This window comes from Manihot esculenta, chromosome 17, assembly GCF_001659605.2.
Source record: "Manihot esculenta cultivar AM560-2 chromosome 17, M.esculenta_v8, whole genome shotgun sequence".
Classification (NCBI taxonomy): domain Eukaryota; kingdom Viridiplantae; phylum Streptophyta; class Magnoliopsida; order Malpighiales; family Euphorbiaceae; genus Manihot; species Manihot esculenta.
The window spans coordinates 26,568,743-26,588,871 of NC_035177.2; the positions used below are offsets into that span (position 1 = coordinate 26,568,743).

The 20,129-nt window shown below is 34.9% G+C and overlaps 2 protein-coding genes across 6 annotated transcripts; both read left to right on the plus strand.

Moving 5' to 3' along the window:
• Positions 1-238: 238 nt before the first annotated feature.
• On the plus strand, positions 239-10,540 carry LOC110604598. Of its 4 annotated transcripts, none has more exons than XM_021742836.2 (10): positions 239-728; positions 2,331-2,374; positions 2,651-2,765; positions 2,860-2,989; positions 5,335-5,981; positions 6,734-7,010; positions 7,090-7,366; positions 7,873-8,037; positions 9,201-9,665; positions 9,915-10,540. In XM_021742836.2, exons 1-10 carry the CDS (start codon positions 518-520, stop codon positions 10,200-10,202), a joined length of 2,619 nt encoding a protein of 872 aa, XP_021598528.1. In that variant the 5' UTR covers positions 239-517; the 3' UTR covers positions 10,203-10,540. The 4 variants fall into 4 exon arrangements, with proteins under 4 accessions (XP_021598528.1, XP_021598530.1, XP_021598529.1 ...); XM_021742838.2 differs by having other exon boundaries at positions 240-728; positions 7,876-8,037; XM_021742837.2 differs by having other exon boundaries at positions 243-728; positions 9,204-9,665.
• A 455-nt stretch (positions 10,541-10,995) lies between these two features.
• LOC110605161 lies at positions 10,996-17,962 on the plus strand. Of its 2 annotated transcripts, XM_021743514.2 has the most exons (9): positions 10,996-11,011; positions 11,246-11,422; positions 12,113-13,004; positions 14,471-14,659; positions 14,778-14,869; positions 15,620-15,679; positions 15,770-15,839; positions 16,777-16,980; positions 17,096-17,962. In XM_021743514.2, the coding sequence occupies exons 3-9, from the start codon at positions 12,312-12,314 to the stop codon at positions 17,468-17,470; spliced, it is 1,683 nt and encodes a 560-aa protein (XP_021599206.1). In that variant the 5' UTR covers positions 10,996-11,011; positions 11,246-11,422; positions 12,113-12,311; the 3' UTR covers positions 17,471-17,962. The 2 variants fall into 2 exon arrangements, with proteins under 2 accessions (XP_021599206.1, XP_043808549.1); XM_043952614.1 differs by lacking the exons at positions 10,996-11,011; positions 11,246-11,422 and adding an exon at positions 11,479-11,617.
• The last annotated feature ends 2,167 nt before the right edge of the window (positions 17,963-20,129 follow it).

Here is a 20,129-nt window from a genome sequence, read left to right on the forward strand (position 1 = left end):
TATAAAATAATTATTTTATAAAAGTAACTATCACTTTACATAATTTTATAATAAAAAATATACAATTTTTATAAGATTTATTTTATTTTCATAATAATAAATTTATTTCATATGATAAAAAAACTCCATATATTTATATTATTATTTTTTGTTAAATAAGAATCCACGTTTAATCACAGTTATGGATTGGGTTAGGGTTTCCGAAAATCAAACCAAAACTTAACAAATAAAACAAATTTCGTTCTTCCCGAAAAAATAAAAAATAGAAAAGAGAGGAAGAAAAAAAAAAAAATCACACATACTCAGAAAGAAAGAGAGGGTTTTTTTCGGTGCTAAAAAGCAGAGGAGCGAAGCTTACATATCTTCTTCTTCTTCTTCTTCTTCTTCAACCCCGTCGCGGCGTAAGAGAGAGACACAGTGTGTGCACGTCGAACAACATCGTTTGTTCTCAGATCTGAAGGAGACAGAGAGAGGGGGTAGGGAGAAGGAGATAGAGATAGAGAGACAGGGAGAGAGAATGAGCGGCAAAGGTGGAGGAGGAGCAGCCAGCTACAACAGTAACAATAATGGGAAGGGTAATAGTGGAATTTCGGGGATTCCGGCGGGGTCGAGGAAGATTGTGCAGAGCTTGACGGAGATTGTGAACTGTTCAGAGTCCGAGATCTACGCTATGCTTAAAGAGTGTAATATGGACCCTAACGAGGCCGTCAATCGCCTCCTCTCTCAAGGTTTTTATTTTATTTTTCTTGTATTTTTTTATGTGCTTTCTGGGAAAATCGATGGTCAGGGGGATGAAGGTTTTGCCCCTTTCATGGTAAAATAATAATAAAAAGTTTTCTTGCCATGGAGGGAGTGGTAGGGTTAGTGGAGTAAAACTTAACATGGTTTTGTGGGCTTCAATTTGATCAGAAATTCAGATTTTTAATTGAAGTTTTTTGCTTGCCAAAGCTGAATTTGCATGGCTTTGATCTTAGTTTGTCCTCCAAATTTACCTTTTGGATTCTGGTTTCGCGGGTATGTTTTGATTCTCCAGTTGGAAACCGGAAAACAATGCACTGTTCTTATTAGATTCAACTGCCCGGTGAAGTTTCATTTTAGTTGTGTTTTCCATCCAGTCGCCCTATGCTTGTATGCCTTCCTTGAATATGTAGCTAATTGTTTGGAGCCTTGTGCTCTGTCCCGCAATTGACAGTTCCTTGCACAGATTGAAGTTTTCATTCAGATGCTGCACAAACTTGACAGTTGATAATACAAGTACTACTGTGGAATTTCTTGATAAGCATTAATAAATACTCTCTCCATCCCCTAAAAATAGGACTACTTCTGTTTTCACCAAGTTTAAGAAAATGTAGTTAAGATAGTTAACGTAATATGTTTTGTTTAGTCTTTTCCCAGTATCCCATCCATTCATATTCTTCCATTATCAATTAAATTAGCCTATACTAAATTATTATTGGAATTCAATGAGTTTTAAAATTTTTAATGCATATTAAATGGGAGCATATTGATATTAGTAAATTAATAAATAAACTACAATTTTTAAAGAGAAACTGCCCTATAATTTGGACATATGAATTTAGGAAAGTTTGCCTGTTTTTAGCAAATGGAGGGAGTATTTCTGATGTTTAGAACTTTTTGACAACATATATACTGAGAGTTGGCTTTCTTTGGTATAAGAGAAAACTTAGGTCACTAACTCAACATGTTGTAGCACAATCCAAGTGTTGAAGCATGCTAACAAGTGTCTCTGTGTGAATACATGCATGCATATATGATATATATGTATGCCTATACGTGTGCATACTTTCCACTTTTCAGCTTCTCATAATGGGAATAAGAGTCACAAAGTTCTTCTTTAGCCTACTAAGTTGTCAATAAAATTAGCAGGAAACTGAGTTGAACTATTTGTTGATGTATATTAGGGGAACTTCTCATTCTTCAACCTTCTAAATTTACCTTGTAATATTACTCATTGTTTGGTGGCTTTGGAGGTGGCCCGTTGATTCTCATCTTTCAGCTTTTGAAGTAGAAGATGAAAAGAGCTTTCCTTTCTTGTGAATAAATACTTGCGAGCTGCAACTATATCTATATTGTTTTCATTGTCAACCATTTTTTCTAATCTCATCTGATCTTGTAAGCATAAGTTGTTTTCATTTGAATATGATATTTATAGTATATAGTATTTAGTTGTTTAGAGTTCTCATTCTTATTCTCATCTATAGTTTTTTCAATACCTTATTTGATACTTGTATGGGACTTGTCCTGGAAGTTACGCTTCTCCAATTACTTTCCACTCAGATTATTCTTAACTCTGAGGTGTTTTTTTGTAGATCCTTTCCATGAGGTTAAGAGCAAACGAGAAAAGAAGAAAGAGGTAAGTGTATACATAATGTACAGATGTTTATCTCATACACTTTACCGAAAATTGATTTTGTTCAGTTGCACATGATATATATTTTTTTCCCATCACTTATGACCCCCTTATTTGAGATCCTACTGTTGCCACCTGTTTTTTTTGCTTTTCTATTGAGCTGTCAATGCAAAAATACTAGCTTGTTAAACCATTTCTAATCTGTCATTTGATTGTCTCAATAGTGGATATGACATTGTGTTTTATCTGTTTTCACATATCTTTCTGTTGTTGATTCAGAATAAGGAGACAACTGATGTCAGGTCCCGTGGTGCTAATAACACAATGCATCGTGGAGGCAGAGGTGGTGCAGACCGTTATGGGCGTGGTGGTTCAACCCAGTTCAGCTCTAATGGTATTTATTAAATCAGCAACTCAATGGATTGTTGATAAATGTAGATTACCAATCAGTTCTTTTGTTTCCAATAATCTTTTGCATGTTTCTACAGAGACTGGTGTACCACATGCTAAACCTTCATACAAGAAGGAAAATGGAACACATGCTTATGCTGGTTCTTCATCTTCTGCATCTGGTATGGCAGGAAATACTGTTTATCGGAGACCACAAGCATTGCACAGGTCATTCCTTTTAAAGATTGATATTGGTGACTTATGTCCCTTTTATTGATTTGGTGGTTGAAATGGAGCCTGTTCTGAATTTGTATTGCTAAGAAATCAGGATGGTGTGATGACTGTTATTTTTGTTTTCACAATGTTATGTTCCATACTTATCTTTTGACTTCTTATCATTTATGTGATTTTCATTATATTTATAATCCACTTCAGTCACGATGTTCTAAAATAAGTTTTGGATAGCCTGCTGCTAGGTCAGAATGCTACCTTGAAGTTTACTGGCCTCTGTCCATGTGCTTAAAAAAATTACCAGTCTGCATCTTCTGCTTATATGGTAACAGATTTTTGTAGTCTTACTAGGGGACATGGTAATGTTAACTACATTCTCTGTCATTATAGCATTGTTAAATGTAGCAGATAGTAGCTAACAAGAACAGTGAGTAATCTTGTGGAAGAAAATGTATTACACAACTTTTTTGTGTTTTAGGAAGTACATCCAAATAGAGAATTTGCTGGAAAGTCACATGTTTAGCATCTGGAACTTGAATGCAGTATCATAGGAAGAAGCGCATAAGCCTTCCTAGACTTAGGAAATAGTGAAAAAGGAAGTTTCTATTCTTAGTTATATAATTATATAAGATATGTGTTCTATTCATGTAAGAAGTTCTTCATATGGGTTTTCAGCCATCTTTTCCTCCTTCACTTGAAACTGACATTCATCCTCATTTTGTGTGCATTTGGTTATAGGAGCAGAGATGGGTTACATTGTTCTGTTAATGCTGAAGAAGCTTTTTACTTGTTCCATCAATGTTGAAGAAGTATTTAAATTCTTTAGGCTCTGTTTGTTTTGGAAGATAATTTGCATATGGAAAATTTTTTTGAACAAGATAATTTATAATTCATTATTTGATTTTAATTTAAAAAATAAAAGATAATAATAAATTTATATATAGCAATGGTAATAAGATTCTCAAAATCCAGAAAATAACTTTCTCTTTTTGAAAGAGGAAGTTGTTATCCTTAAAATGAACCTAATTTTCCCTTTCACTAGGAAAATATTTTCCAGAGATCAATTTTTTTGAATGTGCCAACATTTGAAAACGAGGAAAATATTTTTCATGAAACAAAGAGGCTTAGGTAGTGAATTTTCATATCTTAGGATATTTTATTGGTATATGTGCAATATGTACAACTTATGTGGCTTTATTAAGGGAGATTTACAATAAATTGCCCCCCTTCTGTTCCTCCTCCTCCTCCTCCTCCTCCTTTCTTCTTCTTCTTCTTCTTCTTCTTTTCCTCCTCCTCCTCCTCATCCTCCTCCTTTCTTCTTCTTCTTCTTCTTCTTCTGAGTATTACCATTATTAACAAGTCAGTCCTTGTATTTTTAGAAACCTATTAAAACGTCCTTATCTTTTCTCTCCGTTAACGAAATAGCCCTTTCGTCTATTTTTGTCGTTAAAAATATAGTAAAAGACCAAATTGCCCCCCTTCTTCTCCTCCTCCTCCTCCTCCTCCTCTTTTCTTCTTCTTCTTCTTCTTCTTCTGAGTATTGCCATTATTAACAAGTCAGTCCTTGTATTTTTAGAAACCTGTTAAAACGTCCTTATCTTTTCTCTCCGTTAACGAAATAGTCCTTTCGTCTATTTTTGCCGTTAAAAATATAGTAAAAGACCAAATTACCCCCCCCCTTCTTTTCCTCCTCCTCCTCCTCCTTTTTTTTTCTTCATCAATTCTTTCTTCTTCTTCTTCTTCTTTGAGGAGGAGGAGGAGGAGGGACTATTTCGTTGACAAAAAGAAACGATAAGGATGTTTTAATAGATATGAGAAAAGATAAGGACGTTTTAATAGATTTCTGAAAATATAGGGAGGGACGATTTGGTTGACGAAAAGAAACGATGAGGAGGGATTATTTCGTTGACGAAAAGAAACGATAAGGACGTTTTAATAAATATGAGAAAAGATAGGGACTATTTCATTGACGGAAAGAAATGATAAGGAAGTTTTAATAGATATGAAAAAAGACAAACGTTTTAATAGATTTTTGAAAATATAGGGACTGACTTGTTAATAATAGCAATATCCAAGGACTATATAAGGGGTTTTATTTGAGGGTAAAATTGGATTTTAAAAATTTTCTCTCTCCTCCTTTATCTAATTTTAACGGAAAAGAGGACGGAAGGACTATTTTATTGACGGAAAGAAAAGATAAGGACGTTTTAATAGGTTTCTAAAAATGGCAATGCTCAGGGACTAAATTGTAAATCTCCCCTTTATTAATTATTATATTAAGCATGTTAGTTTATCTGTTGTCGAATTTATTGTTTCTCATGTTGTATATACATTTCTTGCAGTGACTCTTTGGCCTCAGAAAATAGAACACCAAATGTTGATGTGGGTGATGGACTTTCTCAATCATTGCAACCTCCTTCTGGATTTCAATCTTCCTGGTTGGGGGGTCCAGGTCAAGTATCAATGGCTGACATTGTGAAGATGGGGCGGCCGCATAACAAGGCATCTGCTATGCCACCTCACCACGGTGTTAATCTTCACCATCCTGCAGCACCTTCTTTAGCAGCTTCAAATCATGATTTGCATTTGTCAGAAAATCATACTGCCAAGATCTCAGAAATAAATGCAGAGCAAGAAGTTACTGCAAGCCAATGTGTTCATTCCAACGATGAATGGCCATCTACTGAGCAGCCAACAGCTTCTAGTATATCCTCTGTTTTAGAGGTGCCTGCAGATACTGAACTCTATGCTGATCCAGCAGACTTGCCCTTAGATAGAATTAGTCAACATATGAAGTCTCAGTTGGATGATGTTCTGCCAGCAGAAGATGGCCATGCTGAAACTCTTAATGGAAACCATGGTGGACCTGCTTCTGTATCCAGTAGAAATATGCAGGAAGATAATTCTGTAGGTTCATCCATTTTTGATAATAATTTGTATGGGAATGTGAGTTCCTACCAACCCCCTGGACATGCTTATGAGCACGAAGGTGAGTTTGATGCGTTGATTACTTTTGATTGTATATTGCATTTTTAGTTTGCTGCTGCTCTTTTTTAATTATTATTATTTATGATTTTTTTAATTTCTAATTACTATGGAATATCAAATTTCTAATAGATTTGGCATATTGACTTCAGTGATAGCTGCTGGGTGGGGGGTGGGGTCTTCTTAAAATGTTGAAATTGCTTTGATTTCTTATAATTAGTCCTTAATATGAGAAACTAGTTTGTTGTTTACTATATTTTTCTCTGCATAGTGCATACTCAAAGCTTTGAAAGACGATAACTTCTATGCTGGAAATTTGATAGTAACATATGTAATATGTATGTGATTGGCTATGAATTTTGATGTTCATTGTGGTAGCATCTTTCCACCCTTTAGTTTCATCAAATAGAGTGCAACGCCTTTATGGCAAATTCTTGTATTGTTCTTGTTTCTGATGTGTATCCATCTCTGCTTGGAGGTCCTTCAACCTTCAACCTTGAATTTGGCATGAATAAGAAGTTTAATCTGGGGAGATCGATGAGATGTTCTCTCTCTGGGATACGGCAAAAATGTTTCTACTTTTCTTCTGCTTGTGTCCATTTAATGACCATTGATTATACTTGTATGTTGCAGAAATATTCAGTGATTTATGATATAGTATTTGCTATTTATTTATCATTATGGGTCATTAGGCTTTTTAAGGAGTTATAATGCTTTTCTTTGTCATTGATTGCCTTTCATGTTATTGTATTTCAGCTGAAGACGTTGCTTCATCTGTGGCCGCAAACTTACAGCAACTAAATTTGCATAGTGATGATCAGGTGGCACCGCCTGAGGAGGATAATGCTTCTGTAATAATTCCAAATCATCTGCAAGTTCATGGTCAAGACTTTTCACACTTAAGCTTTGGTAGTTTTGGTTCTGGAATTAGTTCTGCCTTTTCTGGGCCATTTGCATCGAGGCCTTCAAACAATAACCAGGAAGAGACAACTGAAGTGGTGGACACCTCATCAGCTGCGCACCCTGATACTAGGTATTTTTTTTTTCTTATGGTATTGCCTTCTATATCATGTGGCCTTTTTATACCTAATTGCAACATATTTTCCATCCAGAAATCCCGAGTATTATGGGGATGAGCATCTCAGAAATACTGCAGATGAGAATTTAATACATAGAACAGGGGCAAGTCCTGTCCATTATGATTCTCCTTCAGTTCCACAACCTGAGGTGTTGAACGAAACCCCTGAAGCAGCTCAGGTGAATCAATATGCATTTCCTTCATCTGCACCTGGATATACATATGACAATGCCCAACAGTTGAATGCTGCATTTAATAACCCGCAGACGAGCTCTCAGATCCAGAATGTTGCTCCTTTCTCAAGTGTAATGGTAATGTAACAAACTACGGTTTTTTTTTTTACTTGACCAAGTGAAATTTATTGTTGGTGAGTTGAATCATGAATGTGAATTTTTTTTTATGTGCTCAGGGGGGTTGGCTGAGGGCAAATTTTTTCTTAAAACTAATGAATTGGTTTTGTAGCTAGAGTAAAGGATTCTCAGTAGCCCATTTATTCTTGCTATACTGTTGTATATCCAAGAAATTTGCTTTTCTATTTGTGCATGAGAGGTGTAGTAATATATAAAAAAATGCTTAAATGACATTATTGGGGAAATGAAAGGGTACATAATATGAACATTATCTTTAACATTATTATACTGAAGTTTTATTTGATTGTCCTTAATCTTCTGTTCCATCTTGAATGTGTTCATGCATGTCTCTATGCATTTTCTTTTCATATGTGCTTGTTATGTTTTGTGATTAAAAATGAACTTAGAAGACTGAACTACAAACATCGAGTTGGTTGAATTTCTTGCTTAATACATTGTCTTTGCAGCAGGCTTATACAAATTCACTGCCAAGCACTTTGTTGGCTTCAACTATTCAACCTGGGAGGGAGCCTGACCTTCCATATTCACCTTTCCCTGTGACGCAGTCAATGCCCACCAAATACAGCAATACGGCTTCTCCCATTAATGGTCCTAGCATTTCTGTGCCAGAGGTATATACTGAATGCTGTTGCTTTAGCATTGCTGAGTTTCTTGAAATTTGTTGTTTTTCTGAAAGATTTTTTTGGGTGCTATTAAGATGCACGCAACTCTTTTCTTCTTAGAAGTCAACTTCTTTCATAGAAGTAAGAAATATCTGTCAGATCAGAATTACCTTGAGATTACTTGACTTGGGATTTGGAATCTCAACCTTGCTCTTTTTAGAGGATGTAATGTACTTTCCTGATGTCTGGAAATGTCTTACCTTGTATCATAAGAAGGCAATAATTTGTCTGCCTAATCCTTTCTGGTGTGATATCGTTCCTTATGATGTTCACAAGGCTTCTTAATGTAGCAGTTTCTATCCTCCCTATTCACATGGCTGAAATATCTTATACTAGATCTGCTCATTTTCACCTTATTGGAGCTTTCTTTACCTTCTAAACGATCAGTGCTTATGGCTTTCTTCCTTTATTACTTTCATTTTTGTGTTTAATTATGTACATGTGGCATGAGCATGCATACACTGCTGAGTTTTTCATTTATTCCAAGTTCCAACATGTCCATTTGAGAGAAAGTGCTTTGACAGCCTCTTCAATCTGTAGAACTTGGTAAGTAGTGCTTATTGTTTTTGTTTCTAGTCTGGTGGAAATTCCCAGGTGAGTTTGAGGGTAATTGTCTTTTTGTAGCACCCCTGAAGTTTTTACCATTTTGTTTACATATTGTTGGGGACATTCTTGTTGATGTTATTGTTGCAAAGATTCTGATTAATTTACTTTAGTGATTAAAAACGATAGTAATAGTCATAATTTTTGCCTTAGGTGGCCATTTTATTGTGTTATTGTCATCTGAATTCAGATGTCTGTATTCCAATTGTCATATAGACTGTTGGTATTGCGAGATATGTATAGTTTTTTGCTTATGTTTTTAGAAAATGTGTGCACGCCTTTAATTATGAATTGTACGAAATAAAGCTAATGGATAATCAAGTAAATGAAATGTCATGTGATGTTATAATAACAGTGTGTTCATATATGCATTATCCATTTTTTTTCTTGGCCGAGTTTTCTGAATATGGTATCTGGGACTATATGTTGAAAATAAGCTAATTAAATCCTTGTTTGGAGTATTATAATCGAGTTCTGTCCCTCTCTTCTGATTCATCTTATGCATGTAGCAGGCTCTGAGATCAGCAAGTATTTCCACACCTCAGCCGACTCAGCAGACACTTCCTGGTGCTAGTGTTGCTACAGGACCTACTCTTCCTCAACATCTTGCTGTGCATCCTTATTCACAACATACTGTTCCTTTGGGACCTTTTGCCAACATGATTGGCTATCCATTTTTGCCACAGAGCTACACATACATGCCATCTGCATTCCAGCAGACCTTTGCTGGTAATAGCACATATCATCAGTCTCTGGCAGCAGTGCTTCCTCAGTACAAAAATAGCGTTTCTGTAAGCAGCTTGCCTCAATCTGCTGCTGTTGCTTCCGCATATGGGTTTGGGAGTTCAACAAGCATTCCTGCTGGAAACTTTCCACTGAATCCCCCCACTGCTCCTGGAGGCACAACCATAGGCTATGATGATGTTTTAAGTTCTCAGTACAAGGATGGCAGCCATTTGATCTCTTCTCAACAGGTAATTTCCTGACTGAGAATTGAGAAACCTTATGTCCATGAGTTATTTGGTCAGTTTTCTTGAGGTGATAGTGAAAAATCCGTGTCTGTTCAAGGTCTGCGTGATTCTATGATTTTGTAGCCAATGACAATGCCTGATTCCTCTGTTGTGTTTGTTTTTGTTTTTATTTTTTCTAATTGCTGGTGAATATTATGTACTCCTTTTCTTATGTGAAGCTCAAGTGGGTAAATTTTTTGGTTTGGTTGACAGAATGAGACTTCAGGCATGTGGGTTCATGGACCTGGTTCACGAACGATGTCTGCTGTTCCTGCTAGCACATATTATAGCTTCCAGGGACAGAATCAGCAGCCTGGTGGATTTCGGCAAGGTCAACAGCTGTCACAGCATTTTGGGACTCTTGGTTATCCAAATTATTATCATTCCCAAACAGGGATCTCACTGGAACACCAGCAGCAAAACTCTAGGGACTCTTCCCTTTCTGGTTCTCAGGGCCAACCATCAAAGCAGACTCAACAGTTATGGCAAAACAGCTACTAAAATGTCGTCAGTTCACCTCATGGTTTTTCAGGGTCTCGTAGCGAGTTTGAAAATGAGCCAATCATAGGCATTCCTTGGGTTAAATAATTTTATGTTATGATCATTGGCGGGTCTAAAGAGACCCAACTGGCTACTGCCCTGTTCCTTGAGGTTGTATTTTAGATATTTATCATCCGTTTAACTTAGGAACAAGTGTGCTAATTTGGGTTAGTGGACTAAGTTTTACTTTGTTCTCTTGTTCTCAATCACATTATAGTGAAATTTGCCTTTCACTTTTACTGTGATCTTCTAATCATGTGTTTATACAAAAGTAAATTGGAATTGTTTGGATTCTCTCATTGCTGTTGTGGACTGATGAATTTATTTTATAATTTTAGACTGCTTGTAGCTTCAAATTATCAATGGATTTCTGCTATGGCCATCACAAAAACACCACCTACATAGCTATTTCATTGACGTTACGACAAGAGTATTTGGCATTTAAACTTTGGCATTAAGTTTAAAGTGCTTTTTTTGGGAAAAAATATTGTATAGATGTTGAAAAAAGCAATTGGAAAAAATAGGCAGCCCTACAAAGATCCCCTTTTGTCTCAGAAATTCTTGGCACGGTTTTGCTGCCTGCCTCTCGTTTGTATTGTTTCAACGGTCATGTTGCTGCTGAATTTGATGCTTGTCTTGCCTCAAAGTGAATGGCATCAAATTCTGATATTGCTCTGGAAGCAAAAAGATAGGAATGGAATCGATGATCGCATCAGCACACACATGTTACGCAGACAGGAGGGTTCGTAATTGAAGTACAACTTAAATTAGTCAAGGGAACTAATTCCCGATTTATCTTTATCTATCCACTGTTTTGAATTTGATTATTGTTTCAATCACTGAATATATGAAATTCTTTTTTTTTTACAACTTTAAAATCTTAATGAATAAAAACTTTATTTGATATTTTAATAAAGAGTAAATTTAGACGTCAAAATTTAGTATATTTAGCTTGGCTATTGGTGAAGGTTAAATTTGGAATTGACATTTTACGGTTGTACCAGGACGGCAAACATCCGCACAGTTACTGTAGCATGAGAAACGACACATGCTTCCTCGACGCTATCTAGCACCGAAACGACTTTACTTCTTCTTCACTTCTGCAATATCTCGAACTTCGATTCTCTCTTTTTCACTTTATTTCCTCTCTGTTCATTCTCTGAGACCAGATTCAAGCTGAGGTATTTTGTCATCTATACGCTTCAATTCTCCCTTTTAAGTCTCAACTGTATAGCTATAGGAATCAGATTCTCTGATATTTCCTTTATGAAACTCAATTTGATTCCATTTTGTTCCCTTGTTTTTTTTGTTTGGACACTGATTAATGCTGCTTTACCATTTCTGAATCTTCTTGTTTAAACTTTTGTATTTTAATGGTAATGTTTCTTTGTTCAAAGCAATTGGGCCATGGCAGTAGCGAGTTTGGGAGTTAGATGGTGTATTGATATGTTCTATGTTTGGTCAGCTTTTGAATTGAAATGTTGTCTCTGTTTTGAATTTGTCTAGTGTTTGAACCTGTAGCTTAATTCTTATGCGTCTTCATGTACATGGTGTATGTGCTTCTGGATTTATTTTGTTTATATTTTGGCTGGACATGCTTCCTATTAGATTGGAGTGCTTGATTGTTGCTCAGTCTCTCTAATACATGGATTTCTTACTATTAGTGATGGGATTTCTGTAAAGAAATTTTGATATGTGCCTATGAATTTCGATAATTTAGGAGTTGGGAATTGTAAGAGTCAAATGAAAAGATTGTCCGTTTTCGTTTTGATTTCTTTGTCTCTTTATGATTTTTAGTTTCGGTAATATATCTTTAGAAGACTGAAATTATGTCGTTGTATATGACTTTCCCCTCCTCTTTAAATTTACAGCATGAGCTTGGGAAGGCCGACAGTTGCTTGCCTCGATGAAAAAAGATGCATTAGTTTATCCATCTGTTTTAATCTTGCTAATTACCCAAAATAGATGTCTGCTTTAGGGTTTGATGTTATATGCCTTCTCCAAGAGAAAAAACACATTAGAATTTGTATTCATTATTCCGTGAAGCTTGAGGCTGGGGAGTGTGCATAGATGGATCGCAACTTGAGTGTAATGGGTGAAGACCACTCCATATCACAAAACAATAGAATGAAGAAACCAGACATCCACAAAAGTTACCCTAGTAGAGATGTTATGCCTGGGAGTGAGCTTTGGACAGATGGGCTTATTTGTGCCTTTGAATTTGTCCGAGGCCATGGTAGGAAATCAGTGAATTCTAAGTCTACCATGAGCAGACAAATACACAGTATGCAAGCAAATGGAATAAGAGAGTCTTCTTCCCCAAGACTGGATCGGAACAAATTATTGGAATCCTCATCCACTTGTGAGTCTAGGGGCAATCAAGATGCTGCTAGTCAATACAAAGACAGCCAGATTGATCAATCAGGACAGTATCATGCTGTGGAAAAATTGGGGGATATTCATTGGGTACCTATTGGTTGGGCTAGAATTTCAGAACTTGTTAAAATGGTCCAAACGGATGCAGGCTGGGCTATGCAGCAACTAGAGCTGATGGATGAAGAAGATGATCTTACTGTTGCAGAGTTAGCAGCTCCTTACTGGGAGCGCCCAGCAGGGCCCACATGGTGGTGCCATGTTGCTGCAGGTCATCCCTCTATCCAGGCCTGGCTTAATAGTGCTCAGTGGTTACATCCTGCAATTAGTTTAGCTTTGAGAGATGAAAGTCGATTGATAAGCGAGCGGATGAAATACCTATTTTATGAGGTAGGTTGGTCGTTTATGTTAACTGACTGATTTCATTCGAAGTGTAATTTAATGTCATGCTAAGTTAGTTAGACTATTCTGTGGATCTTCAGCCAAGAGTATCCTATTATAACTGGTATAGTTCTCAATTTCAGAACTTTTGATAGCTGAATTACAGGCTGGAATAATTCTTTAAAGCTGTTAATTACCTCATTAAATTATTTTTCTTGTTTTTGTTTTTTTTTTTTTTTTCATATGCTTCCCACTATTCATTCTTCTCTTTCCCTCTCATTCTATGCTTTACAAACTTTCACCCATCCATACTTCATTCTTAAGAATTCTTTGTTTCTCCAATAAAATATTTTCCTCTTATTTATCTTTTACACTATCTCCACCTTGCATGTAAGGCAATCTTGTATGAGGGTGACTTTAGTGTAACAGTAAAGTTACTCTTTTTGTAACCTAGATGTCACAGGTTCAAACCATGAAAATTTGCAGGGAGGCAGATTGCTTATAGAAATCCTCTCTGGAGCCCACTAGTCTGTGTATGCTTTGTGCACTAGGTCACCTTTTATATTAGGCAGTCTTGTTTGACTAATAAACATTGGTAATATAAATTTGTAAGCCTGTAATGATAAAGCATTCTTTGGGGAAAAAACATGGTCTCAATCTTAGGTCATATCCTATACTTATAAATGTGATCTGTAGTAGATTGCATTTATACTCCGCCAAAAAGTACAAACAGGGATGTTTAGAGAAGGGTAAACAGATAGATTTTTAGAATATCACATTCCCCATGAAATGGAGGTAGAGCATTGCTCCATGCCCACATCAGAATGACAAAATGTTGGAAATCACTTTATGAGGTAATAGTTCTGTTGTTTGCTTTTTTAGTCAGTTGATTTCTATCTATTTCATCTCTTACATTCATGTGAGGAAGAGATTGAACAGATATTTTACTATGACCTACCATATGATTACACTTACCTAGACAATTTTTTCACATATTCAGTGATGAGTTGTAAGGGTTGCCTATTGTACACACCATTCCTTTTACTTCTTTTTTTTTTTTCGCTGAGATCGTCTCCATGGCTTGAAGTATTGAACCCCAACATTCTGATCACGAAGGACTAATAGCATTGTTTCACTAAGGCTTGCCCTATTACCTAGATGCTTAATCCATCAAATTTAAATTTACTGATGTTCCTTCTTGGTTAATAAGTAAATCGAGGTGTAGTATAATACTTACATCAGATAGCATATAAAGTTAGACTAACTGATACTTGGCCTAGGTCCGAGCATTAAAGTTCTGGAAAAAGTTAATTATATAAAGCTTGAGCATCCATCTCGGGTTTAAATTTTAGTTCAAACATGTTGTCAGGTGGGTTAATGAAGAGTTGGAGGGTTTGCAATCTCACCTTCTTTCTTCTTCTTCTTCATCATGGTGTTCTGCTGGACTATTTTTTATGATTTATGTTTCTATCAAGGTCCCAGTAAGGGTTGCTGGAGGACTGCTGTTTGAACTCTTGGGGCAATCAGTTGGTGATCCATTTGTTGAAGAGGATGACATTCCTATTGTTCTGCGCTCTTGGCAAGCGCAGAATTTTCTAATCACTGCACTGCACATAAAAGGGACTGTGTCAAGAGTAAATGTTTTGGGTATCACTGAAGTTCAGGTTGGTGGTGCAAAACATAATATTTACACCAGAATAGAATGCTGAAATAGTTATGATTCAATTTGAAGTACAGTCTCCTGATCATTCGTTCCTTCCATCTGTTCTCTGCTTTCTTTAGGAGCTTCTTTCTGCTGGAGGCTATAATTCACCAAGAACAGTGCATGAAGTCATAGCACTACTAGTCTGCCGCCTTACTCGGTGGGATGATAGGTAGTGAAAAAAATGGAAGATTGTAATTCAACCTAGTTGCATATTCCTAGTTTTTTTTAGTCTGTTCCCTGAGTTACTTAACATAAATATGTGCACACATTCTTTCCCCCCCGTTTTTTGTATAGTGAATTGTGACGCATTTACTGGCTGCATTTGTCTGACATCTGTAGTGTATAATGTTGCTATCCTTTTGTGGTTCATCAGGTTTCTTTGTTTTTCATAAAAGATGACCTTCCCTGTGCATATGATTGAACATTCATATTTGGACTTCCCTAATATATATATATATATATATATATTTTTTTTTTTCTCTAGTGACTAACTGTTAATCATCTATGTCTCTCTCCATATAATTATAATGCAAACTTGTTCTGCCCTGGGGCATCATCTTTAGGACATTCATCAGTAGTTCATTAGGATATTATATTAGCAACTGTTAAATTGGAATTTCAATGAAGAAATTTAATTGAGTTTCGATACCACAGCTGTCTGCTGCTTATCTATTTTATTCTTTTTTTTTTTAATGGGGATTTTTGTTAAGGTTAAGTCAGTGCACTTTTATTTTTGTTGTTGTAGCCATTAAGTTGTTTCTATAGTAGGAAGAATTGGTTACAGCCAGAAAATTTTAAGTGTACATGTAAAGAAACATGTTGTCATAATTTTTTCTACACATCATGATTATCCTATATCTCCAAGACTGGTCCTTTCTTTCTAACTAAATGTTTTGCTTTTACTATTTGATGTATGTAGGATATTTCGCAAGTCCATATTTGGGGCAGCAGATGAGATCGAATTGAAATTTATGAACAGGTTGTATTGAAATCTACATTAATTTTTCTACAGGCAAATTTACTACTTTCATTCACCTACGGTGTTGGTTACAAATAAATAATTGAACAGGAGACACCATGAAGATATGAATCTTTTTAGTGTTATCTTGAACCAAGAAATCAAAAGGTTATCAAGACAGGTGCGTTGTTCATCTCTGTTTTGTGCTTTTGTTTGGAAGCACTGCTATCAATTTAATAGCGTGAATGTGATCGCCTGCAAATTAAGCTCATGAAAGAACAAAGATACATAGTTCTCTACTTCTCTTAAGCCTAGCATTGACACTTGATTCATTTCCTCTTCTGTTTTTCCCCCAATTCTGTTGAAGTGGTCATACCTAATTAGGATGGCGATTCCCCACCGTTTCTTTTAATTGGCCAAAATATATAGGGATATTTTTTTTATAAACATAAATAATATACATAAAAAATGGTTATAAAATTAAGAAACTTGTACATAAAATCTTTAAAGATTTAATAACGAAGTAATTTATGCTTAATAGATTGATAACACAAAAAGTAAGCAGAGATTTTGAGCCTCAAAAGTGAAGTTAAACTAGGTAAAATCAATGAGAAGAGAACTTGCATATCTGAACTTATTGATGGTATAACCCGTTTTTTTTGGGTGGAGGGAGAAGGGATTTTGAAAAATCAATGAGAAAAGAACTTGCATATCTGAACTTATTGATGGTAGAACCCTTTTTTTGGGTGGAGGGAGAAGGGATTTTGAAAAATAGTTACTACCTTTTTCTTTTAACAATTACTGACTTGTTCATCTTCTTCCCCTTGAAGGCTCCTATCTCCCTGCCCCAACTTCTTCCCAAAAAAAGAAGGAAAAAAAAGAAAAAGAAATAATTGGTTCACCCTTTTTCTAATTATTAATAGTCTGCTCCTGTTTCTACCACCAATTGTTCTGACAGCATGCAGTTATTAAAGTTGCCTTCCCTTTCCAATGGAATATGCCAAATTTGCTATTTGTGAGCATGTGGTCCAGAAAAAAATAGATGGTTTTTTAAGGTAGCAATATTATGTATGTGTCTTATCCACAGTATTACCAAACCTGGGCCTGTTGCATTGCAGGTTATTAGAGTGAAATGGTCACTCCATGCAAGGGAGGAGATTGTTTTTGAGCTGCTTCATCATTTGAGAGGAAATGCAGCCAGAACTTTGTTAGAGGAAATAAGGAAGAGCACAAGAGAAATGATGGAGGAGCAAGAAGCAGTTCGTGGTCGCTTGTTTACTATTCAAGATGTTATGCAAAGCACAGTTCGGGCATGGTTGCAGGTTTGTACAATACAGGAGAAAAAAATGGATGCGCATCTTCAATTTCTAAGCCAGTTGTGGACATACCTTCCTAGATTGTTTTGATAAGCTACTTTCATGTCTTTCGTGATTTCAGGATAGAAGCCTGCGTGTAACCCATAATTTGGCTGTTTTTGGAGGCTGCGGCCTTGTTCTTTCTATCATTACTGGGTTGTTTGGAATCAATGTGGATGGGATCCCTGGAGCAAACAGTACACCATATGCATTTGGTCTGTTTGCAGGCATCTTGGTGTTCATAGGTGTGGTGCTAATTGCAGTTGGGTTGCTTTACCTTGGGTTGAAGCAACCCATCACTGAAGAGAAGGTGGAAGTAAGGAGGATGGAATTGCAAGAACTAGTGAAGATGTTTCAGCATGAAGCAGAGACTCATGCCCAGGTTCACAAAAGTGCATACCGAAACAACTTGACCCCAACTTCTGGAGATGACGTGGATTATCTTCTCATCCAATGATGACTTGGATTAATATGGTGAGTACAAAAAGAGTTGTGAATGCATCAACGGCGGGAGTAACCTTGGTGAATTGGCGATGATCAAGTTCACTTGTAAGGAATATTTTTCTCCAAAACCATAGAAATCATAAGATGGATGAAACAGATGCCAAATTGAATCGAGTATACATGGTCAATGTTATTTGAGGTAAACATGGTCTCGGCTGTCCTTACTCCTTAGGCTTTAATGGTTGTCGTTATATCTATAGTAAATTTGATATATTGGGATGTATTTTTACACAGGATGATAGAAATTCCATCTCAGAATGAGCTTTGGTTCCATTAGATGAAGAAATGGAGAGTTTACGCCACTCTCTATTTCTTCCATGCTTGCACACTAAATTACCAAGTATATTCTTTTACTTGTAAGTGGATTTAGGCTGAAAAATCAAAGATTATCCATCTGACTGTTTTTTGATTGGGGAAATTATAAAGTTGGTATTTTGTGATCCTACTCATTTTTATTTCAAGATTTATAAGTTATTTTTGTTAAAAGAAGTATTTTGAGATATTGCGGTTAACGAATAATAATAATTTAATATTTTTTAGATGCTGTTAGATAATGCTATATGATGTTGATATGTAAGTAAATATAATTATTAATTAATTTTTTTTATATTTTTAAGAGAAAAAGTATAAAAAATGTTATATAATTTTATTTGTTATTATTTTAAAATCACATTATGATTTTACTTGTTTTCATGTAATTTTCACGTTAGCATTTCGTCTAAAAAGGATTGTTATTACTGGTAAATTAGACCATAATTTTTAAAGTAATCAACAGAAGAAATGATATTTAAAAAAAAAAAAAAATTCCTTCTTATTTCACTTTCTCAAATTATTGCTCTTTCCCTTTATAGAGATAGACTTACTTTGCTGCATATGAAGCTGAGAATTAATTGATTTATATTAAAAAATATATTGAAATCCAAATTTTTAATAATTTCTTTTAAAAAATTATTAAAAAGTTTCCTTGTATTATTATTTTTAAAATGAAATGCTTAGTGAATGATTTTATATTAGATATGAGATTAATCAAGGAGACAAGTTGGATAAACTACCTTGAGAAACTCTGAGAGGTGCATGGTCAATGGGTTCATCTTTATCCCATGAATATGATTTATTTATTTAATTTCTCATCTTTTGGGATTTGTCCAACTTTGTCTCTTAACACAACCAACACAAATATGTCTCTTGTTTTCTCGTTGACAAACGAAAGCCTTCATGGCTGTGGCGGAGCTGCTCATTACATTTCGAGAGTCAAATACATGTCCAAAATTAATAAAAAAAGTAATAATATATTTTTATATTTTAAAATCTTATCAAATTTTATTAATGATAATTATAATTTTATTCATATTATTTTTAAAGTTATTTAATATATACCAATAAATTTATCAGTTTTAAAGATTATAGACCTTAATTTTTGGTCAAATTTTTAAATAAATCATTATATTTGCCGACACAATAGCTAAACTGACTTAAAAGTCACTTTTTTTCCGGATCAAATAATTTATCAATTGTCTATAAACTTAAATTACTATTATAATTTGTTTCTTGAGTTCACAGTCTTATAATGCAATTTTATCACAAATCAAAAATTTTTTAATGAGGCTTAGGAGGCCATTCATTTTTGAGCTCATCTGTTATAGATGGTTAATGAAATGGCTCCAACATAGTCATTCTTGATTTCTAGTTTTATGGACTAAATTTCTTGATTTTCTAGTTCTATTTTTTTTTAAGGTAAAACTACTAATTGTATTAATAAAATTTTATCAAATAAAAAGGAATATTATTTCAAATAGAGACGATCATACCTAATAAATTCTCTAGCTAAAGTATGAGCAGTTAGAGTGGTATGACGACGAACACATCTAATAGAAATATGAGTCTAACAAATATTTACAATGATTCAAAATTAAACTCAATTCAGAAATGTCTCAATATATAGACCGAAGATATTAAACTATATGTAAACAGTCCATAAGCATGCAGCCATTAAAAGGTAAAAATTCAGTCGTAAAGGGCAAACAGTGACGAAGAACTAAAATTTCAATAATTACCGGCGTACCATTACTTTTCGAGAAATCAGAAACACCACATTAAAATATACATTCAGAGTTTTAATCTTAAATAGTTTATTCTATAACAAGTGAGTAAAAACTTACGTACGAATTTATCATATGAGTAATATTTTTTAAAGCATTAAAATAAAGGAAAAATTACTTTTTAATCCCGGGATTTAATGTAATTAATACTTCTGTCCCTCTATTTTGGCGACCCAACACTTAAGTCTCTCACTTTCTCTTCCGTCCAAATTCATAGTTCTTCCGTCCATTTAAGCCGTTTGGTCAAAAATTCAAAGGTGAGAAGTGATAACTTTTTTCAAAAATACCCTCCTCTCAACGTGAAATCCCTATTTTTCTCCCCTTTCATATCTTCTCCATTTCTTTTTATCCATTGTTAATTCTCCTTTTTTTTTTCTCTCTCTTTTTTTCATCTTTATTCTCCCTCATGTTTTCTCTATTTTCTTTTGACATTGTTGATTTTTTTTTTTTTTTCTCTTTTTCATCCTTTTTTTTCCCTATATTTTCTTTATTTTTTTTGACATTGTTGATTTT

What these genes read in the sequence shown, in the direction of transcription:
- LOC110604598 (XM_021742836.2), top strand. Translation starts at nt 518, where the DNA reads ATGAGCGGCAAAGGTGGAGGAGGAGCAGCCAGCTACAACAGTAACAAT. An exon ending in GCTGCGCACCCTGATACTAG is followed by an intron (nt 7,011 to 7,089) that starts GTATTTTTTTTT and finishes TTTTCCATCCAG; the next exon opens with AAATCCCGAGTATTATGGGG. An exon ending in CTCCTTTCTCAAGTGTAATG is followed by an intron (nt 7,367 to 7,872) that starts GTAATGTAACAA and finishes TTGTCTTTGCAG; the next exon opens with CAGGCTTATACAAATTCACT.
- LOC110605161 (XM_021743514.2), top strand. Translation starts at nt 12,312, where the DNA reads ATGGATCGCAACTTGAGTGTAATGGGTGAAGACCACTCCATATCACAA. An exon ending in GAATTGAAATTTATGAACAG is followed by an intron (nt 15,680 to 15,769) that starts GTTGTATTGAAA and finishes ATAATTGAACAG; the next exon opens with GAGACACCATGAAGATATGA. An exon ending in TCAAAAGGTTATCAAGACAG is followed by an intron (nt 15,840 to 16,776) that starts GTGCGTTGTTCA and finishes GTTGCATTGCAG; the next exon opens with GTTATTAGAGTGAAATGGTC.